Source organism: Gossypium raimondii, chromosome 5 (genome assembly GCF_025698545.1).
Source record: "Gossypium raimondii isolate GPD5lz chromosome 5, ASM2569854v1, whole genome shotgun sequence".
Lineage (NCBI taxonomy): Eukaryota > Viridiplantae > Streptophyta > Magnoliopsida > Malvales > Malvaceae > Gossypium > Gossypium raimondii.
This window is the reverse complement of record NC_068569.1, coordinates 42,526,977-42,534,770: the sequence shown is the minus strand read 5'-3', so window position 1 is coordinate 42,534,770 and position 7,794 is coordinate 42,526,977. Positions and strand designations below refer to the sequence as shown.

The 7,794-nt window shown below is 34.6% G+C and overlaps 1 protein-coding gene across 1 annotated transcript; it reads right to left on the bottom strand.

The window, feature by feature from the left end:
- Window positions 1-4,289: 4,289 nt before the first annotated feature.
- Window positions 4,290-6,971, bottom strand: LOC105766135 (protein SICKLE). Its single transcript, XM_012585476.2, has 3 exons — window positions 6,806-6,971; window positions 5,786-6,045; window positions 4,290-5,381 (listed from the first exon to the last, which is right to left on the bottom strand). The coding sequence occupies exons 2-3, from the start codon at window positions 6,039-6,041 to the stop codon at window positions 4,642-4,644; spliced, it is 996 nt and encodes a 331-aa protein (XP_012440930.1). The 5' UTR covers window positions 6,042-6,045; window positions 6,806-6,971; the 3' UTR covers window positions 4,290-4,641.
- Between the last annotated feature and the right edge of the window lie 823 nt (window positions 6,972-7,794).

The following is a 7,794-nucleotide window of genomic DNA, read 5'->3' as shown; positions in this document are numbered from 1 at the left end:
CTACCTTAAGTTTCGAGTGTAACTTTTCTTATTCCTCTCATTTATTTTGCAAAACTGATGACTATGTGATGTGGATTGAGTTATATGATGTTTAATGCGATATGCAATATATGTTGTGTTAGCTCTTATGAAATGTTTCAATTGTGAACATGCTAAACATGTCAAGTGATAATGATGATGTTGTGTTAATGATGTAAATGTGCAATGAAAGTGTGTAGAAAACAAAAAGTAAATATGTGTTTTATTGTGGATATTTTGGCCTTGTCATCTTTTGAGACCGTTGGATATAGTTGGCATGCCATAGGATTTTGTGAGTGCTCACCCTTGTGTTGTGATTTTGGGGCATTAAGGCTCAGGACAATTTGGAGAGATAAGGGAGTATGAGCTAAGCTCCATTCATCGGGATATGTTGGTGTGTTAGAGAGTGTTAGCTTGTTGCTGCACTTTTGGGATATGTTTGACTCTTCGAGTCATTGGTGTGTTGGAGATCCATATATCCAATGTGTGGTGATAGAGCCCACTGTTATGTTTCACAATCTCAAGTTGCCAATGTATCGATTAATAAAGTGTTTTTGAAATACAATGCATGTATAAATATGTGAATACAATGTTAGATGTATAAGTGAAGCCTAAATATGTTAGTCTAGCACTATAGTTAAACACTGTTGAGAATGTGGCTTTTGTGGCTTTCATTTAACGTATGATATTGTGCATCTCTGTGGTAATTATGCACATTCATTGAGCTTGTTGGAGCTCGCACACTCCATTCTAAATCTTTGCAGATATTTAGTGGTGCAGTCCTAAGGAATTGATTCGATTTAGAATTAGTAAATTGAGTAGGTGATGTTTTGATTATTTTATGAACTGTGGGAATAAAGGCAACGTGGCTAGAATTATGGATAATTATGTTTATTATGTCTTTAGTGTTTTGATATGATTTTAGACTTTTAGGATTAGAGATGTTATTTTGGACTATGATTATGATCATTTTGATGTTGGATGGCACGTTAGTTGATGCCTATTAGATAGGAAGACTTTGAAGTATGAATTTATGTCATGTTTTGTAGTGTTTTTGATGTTTTGTGCAAAGGTATCGATAGTCAGGCATAAGTATTGATACCTCCATGTTGTAACAAATGTGTAGGGAAATAGTAGCTCATTTTGGTATCGATAACCTTTCACGAGTATCGATACTTATGGTAAAAATATAAATACTTTTACTTTGTATTGATAATTTGTTTGGTTTTAAATTTTGAGGACAAAAAAAAAAAGCTGAAAGGTACCTATTTTCTTAATGGTATCGATACCCATCTTCATAAATACCAATACCTATTATTGAGTATTGATACCTACGCGACTTCTTTGGAAAATTGTGTTAGATGGTCCCTATGCATTGTTGAACTTGTTATTAATGTCGATAAACATTATTAAGTCGTTTTAAATATTGTCTAAGGTGTTTTAGACTCAACACTCCTCTAAATGTTTGAAAGTGACGATGGTTGCATGTACTTTAGACTGTGTGAATGTGTATGAGTTTGATGTTTTATGTAGTGTCCTGCTACTAAGGATCAACGATCGAGCTAGGTATAAAGTGTTAAATTTGGTGGTATCAGAGCCTAGATTCTCTAACACTCAGACCTAAGTTATTAATGTATGGACTGGGGTTACGAAATGCATGTGTCCAAAAACTCAAGTGGTTAGATTTTATTAATACTTGAACTATTTGATTGAGATATCTTTGTTTGAAATATCATGAATTTGTTTGAAATTGGGGTAGGACTGAGAATGCATTGGCTCTTTTTTAAATGTTTTCTTGCAGGAACTTGCCTTGGATCATTTCCCTACCATTCACACTTTTGGTTTTGTTTGTGTATGTTAAATTAGATTTGATATGCCTCATAGGCGTGTGAATGTGAACACGAATGCCCAAGAGGATGGTACATCCTTTGCACCTCCTGTGCCTCCGCATAGATTGAATATACCTAATGAGGGTGTTGGCCCTCTGATTAGGGCATTTTAGAGGATTGCTGGTGCCAACCTTGCTCCTACACCTGCCAACCCTGCACCTATTAATCGAGGACTTTCACTTGAACTTCTATGGATGTTGGGTAGTAAAGAGTTTACTGGAGTGAAAGGAGTCCGATTATAGCAGAATACTGGCTTGAAAGTGTTGAGAGGATCCTTAAGCCGCCGCGCTCTGTGGTTACTGAATTGGGAAAGAGAACTTCTGATAGTTCTGGTGCATCTAGACGACCGCCTAAGAGAGGACGTGATACTTAGGGTTCTGATAGGAGTGCACGACACGAGTTTTAACCAAGTCAGTCTAGGCATCAAAGTAGTGTTGTAGTTAGTACTAATGGATCGTCGGGTGGTTCTGGATGGCCACTTTGTATGCATTGTGAGCGTAGGCATCCTGGGGAGTATCGTAAACTAATAGGAGAATGTTTCAAGTGTGGCTCTAAAGAACACTTGTTGAGAGATTGTCCGAATAGGGTTGAGCTTTCACAGACTCAAAGTTCTGCACTTGCATCTGTGCCTGCTAGAGGTGGTAATGAGAGACAAGTTGGCAGCGGGTTGTTCCTCATTTCATTGCTACTCAGGTTGAGACCAAAGGACCTGCTCACATATATGCAGTTAGGGAGCTGCAGAATCAAGATTCAATCATTGAGATTGCGGATATTTTTTCCTTGTAATCCATTCATTTATTCTCGTTGCTAGATTTAGGTTCTACGCTTTCGTAAGTTTTGGGCGATTTAACTAATAAGTGGAGAATCCTGATAAAGACTATTAAATTTAGAACAATGGTTATGAGTTCTTCAGACAAGAGTGTCGTAGGTAATAGAGGACATTGTCAGTGAATTTACCGAAGGACAGTCCGTGGTAGTAAATAGAATCTTCAAGAAGAGTCATAGAAAGTTAAAGAGAATAAGAATCAGAGTTGCGTAGCAAAAGTGTGGTGGTTGGTTTAAAACAATAAATAACATATTTTGTGATTAAACAAATGATGTGTCAGTAGGAAAATTTTGAGGACGAAATTCTTTTTAGAAGGGAGAATTGTCACATCCCAAAATTGGGTCAAGAAGTTTCAAGGGTAATTTTGGAATTATTGAATGAAATGAGTTCAAAAATTCGAAATGTGGTAACCCGAAAATAACTTTGTCTATGGTTTTAGAAAATTTAAACTAAATTATGAAAATACTGTGAAATAGGCTTTAAATTTTAAAAAGAGAGCTGTTTTGTAAAAGGGTTGAATTTAGGAGTAGTTTTAAAGCAGTTATACCAAGATTTCAAATCAGCCCATATTTTCCCCCTTTTCACCCTATTTTTGACGTGAAAGAAAAAAACAGAGAACACTCCCTTAACTCTTTTCTCTATGCCGTCCATTAAAGAGAAAATTCCTTAAACACCATTCTTTAATATTTGGTCTTTACTACTCCCAACTCTTGTTTTCTATCATCCACCAAACATCAAACCTCTTTTAAATAAAAAGAAAAACAACAAAAATACCATCAATTGCATTGATATTCTCCAAGTGGGTTTTCTTGAATTTCAATCAATCATTTGTCGTTTTCATCAATCATGGTAAAGTTTTGTATTTTTAATAGTTTTTAATGTAGTCTAGTCATTTAAATTAAGTTTTAATCAATCAAATAAAATATTTTCAAATGTTAACCAAAATTAAGGTCGTTAATGGCAAAATTTGGGTTTTTGAATGAAATTGTTGTTCCAAAGTATTTCTCAACTTCTTTTGATGTAGTTATAAGGTTTTTAAACTTTCCTTAAAGTTTCGTTAAAGAATTCGAAAGTTTTGTTGAATTTTCGTTAAAAAGGGTCATATATGTCAAAATTTTTGAAACCATGAATCTGAGCAGTTTTGGGTGTTTTAAAGGCTAAGAATTATTCTTAGATGAGTAATTAGATGTTTAGAATCAGTTTTAAGCGACATGAATGAATGTGGATTAAGATATTTGAGTTTCAACTATGTTAGTCGAAAATTTAAATTCCAAGAGGAACTAGCCTTAGACTCACATTTTTATTTGTTTAAGGTGTGTTATGGCTGCTAATTAATTGTGTGTATTGTGTGGATAATATGTGTGAAGCTTCAAAATCAATCGCACGCACGGACGAACGGACAGATGCACGCACTCATATATGTATCCACATTATAACAGACCAAAATTGAAGTTGAAGGTTTTAACTGCGCACATTATAACGGACCAAAATTGAAGTTCAAGGTTTTAACCGCACACATTGCGCACATTATAACGGACCAAAATTGAAGTTCAAGGTTTTAACTGCGGAAACCGTGTGTTGTTATCATTAAGATAATTCACATGATAATATTTTCTGACAAGTATACTATGAGAAAATAACCCACCAGTCCTGAACATAGAAAAATATTGTTATCAAATTTTAGAACTTAGAATTTGAATCCCGAGATAAGACTGGTGAGATTAATGAGAATGGGCGAAAACCATCTCAGAATGTGTACCCCAATATTGTTATCCGAAAAATATGTATATCCACATTCATGCCTTCAGCCACCCCATCTTCAAGCCTCAATAATGGAATCCAAATATAACCTAAATGGTCATAACAAATATCTTCTACATTGCCATTCATTTCAGATTTGAGCAACCTTCATTCTGTGCCCTCAACAGCTTTGTTGAATGAAGCAGCAAGGTATTCAGCAAGACTTTGTTTAGAAGAAGCCTCTGAAACTTTTGCCCTTTTTATGCCACTGGAGTTCGAAGTGCCTGGTGTACCCAAACTATCCATTCCAGCTTCTTGTCTTCTCCATGGAATAGGTTTTAAATGCTGCCAAGGATCTTTCAACATGGATTCATCAAAGTAACACTCTGGCCCTAACATCTTGTTTGATGCTGAGCTACGACCATGAAAGCCTTGCCCTCGTCCAGCACTCCTTCCTAAACCAGGACCACCGCTCCCTCGGTATCCAGGACCCCTGCCTCTTCCTGGACTGAAATTAGGACTACCTCCAGGTCTTTGATCAAGGATTGGATTTCTACCAAACATTTGTGGCCTCGCTGCTCCATAATTGAAATTACGGCCATCTGCTGGAGAAATGCCAGGGTTGGGTAAATTACCATAGCTTGATGTATTAGAGGGATTCCAGACCCTATGAAAAGTTCCAGGATGCTGGGGAGGACCACCAAACATTCCTCTTGGACTTCCATCAGAAACAAAGTTATAATGTTCAGTGGCCTGTGGTGCATTCCAAGCATCAGATTGGCCTCGATGCATGAGTGATGGACTTCTTAATCTAGGGCTGTATGGACCTTGTTTGTATACACCATGATCAGGTGCAAAATGGCTTTGCATCTGATGGACAGGCAAACCCCTACCAGTGTTCCTTGGTCCTACCAAACCAGAATAAATAGGCCAATTAATTAGAAAAAAGGTAAAAAAAGTAGCAACTGATGTTAATTGAACAATTAGAGAAATTTAGTACTACTGGTTTTAATCAATAACTCATTCACAAATGACCAGCATAGTAATAGTAGTACAAATCAAATCAGACTATTAATATCCTTCTTGTAGCCATTAATATCTAAAGTTTCTTTAAAAATACTGGGAAAGAATATGACTACATATGCAAACTATGGAAAACTTCTCAAGTCACCCAGCCTTGACAACAGTTCTAGGTCGATACTCAATAGGCAGGGGAGGAAGGCATGTATTATTGCATGCATTGACTTAAAATGGCAGTTTAATAGATTAATATCATGTTTGCATAAAAAAAAATAGTAGGAAAAGAGAGTACCAGGATGGGATGGTGCAGGATTATGAACATAGTCCCTCTTGTTACCAGAAAATGCTGCCATAGGATCAGTATAGTAGTCAAAACGCGGAGCTCTACAAAAATCATCCTGAGCAGTCAAACTCGACGATGTCTCAATCAATGGATTCGAAAGAGAACCAGGCATTGCAGAACTCTCAACACTATCAGATGCTTCAGCATTAGCAGCTTCCATGCGCATTGCTTTCAACCTTTCCTTTCTTTTCTCAGATTCATCCATTTATCTAGAAGAATTCAAGTTTCGGAATAATAATATCGAATATAAGTTTCAACTTCTAAGTTCTAAATATACTTAATTACAAGTCTAACAACCTTATAAATTAATCTCACCCAAATGTTTAATATCACACAATATTTCCAGTTATTTTCAGATGATATCCACATTGCTCACAGATATTCATTTTTGACTTGAGCAATTTCTTATAATTTAATCCATAACAATTTTCACATTGAACAAAAAATGCTTGTACAGATCGAGATCACTAAAACATATCGAAATTCTTGCCTTCATTACTATTTCCAATTTCGCCACAAATGTAACTATAACTATCATTTGAAGACCAGCTTATTCTCTCACATTAAAGAGTCAGTAAACCATCTTGTTCTCTCACATTACAGAGTCCGTAACGAAATTATTCTATTATTTGGCTAAATACCAGTATCTGGGGTGGCGCCGCTGTTCGCCACTGCTAAAGACCTCAATAACAGTGTGAACAAATTTCACATCAATAGCGGTGGGTCACAGCCACAACTAGCAGTGTAACGGGAAATAGCAACGGCCTGCTATTTCCGATTAAAAAAAAATCTCTCCCAACAAAGTAAAGACGGGGACAGTAATAAAAACAGAAAATCAAATATAGCAAAATGATGCAGAGGCAGAGAGCAGATAACTCGAACCGAGCTGTAGCTCAAAATCTCATGACTCTGGTACAAATCAAATCTTCAAATTAAGTTTAGGGTTAGGGTTAGGGTTTCGAAAAATACCTTATTTAATTTAAGGGTCTGCGGAGCTTGGGTCAGGAACAGGAGGAGGAGAAAGACGAGTCCTGGACAGAAGCAGGGGTCAGAGGCGGGTTTGGCGACGAGATATGAGAGTGGGTCGGGATTTTTCAAACCAAATTTTGCAAAACCAATTTTTTTTGGAGAAACGGAATTTTTATACTACACTTTTTTTAGTTAAGATTTTAATAATAGTTAGTTAATTAAAATTTTAAAGAGTTATTTACTAGAGTCAGATAGTAAAACCGAAGATGACACATTACAACAAAATAATTATTACATATATTAATTTATGATTTTAGATTAAAATTTTGATAATTCTCTTTATTCGTCTTAATTTTAGCGTCACATAGGTTAGAAGTGATTTTATATATTAAATTTTTATTTATTCGACAAATTTTTATTTTATGTAATTAATATATATTCTTAAATTTGTTAAATAGAATTAAAATATTTTAATTATTTTGATAATTAAATTTCTATATCATAATTAAATTCTGAAGAGAATTATTAAAGAAATAAATATATATATATATATATATAAAATTTAGTAAAGGGTGAAGATATCTATCTCTCAAGTTTAGTGTAAATACATGTTTCAAGAATATTTACTTACCCATTAAGTTTGAAGAAAATTTCAAAACACTAATAAATCTATTTATTAATGTAGTTTGTAAACCTAATAATTGGATTTTGATGTAATTATGTGTAATTACATAGAAATAACATGTTTGGATAATGATTGTAATTAATGGATCCCATTGAATTTAGCATAATTGAAGCATCTCAATTGCACTTTCCAATTTTTAAATGAGAGAGAATTGAAATGATTACGTAGTAATTACACTCAAATTTAATTTTAAAAAATTATTTTTATACAAGTTTAAGTTATAATTTTTATATTATAAGCATGAATACGTATAAGTGTTTGGGATGTTATAATCAAAGATTTATTATATTATAAATCCTAAAAA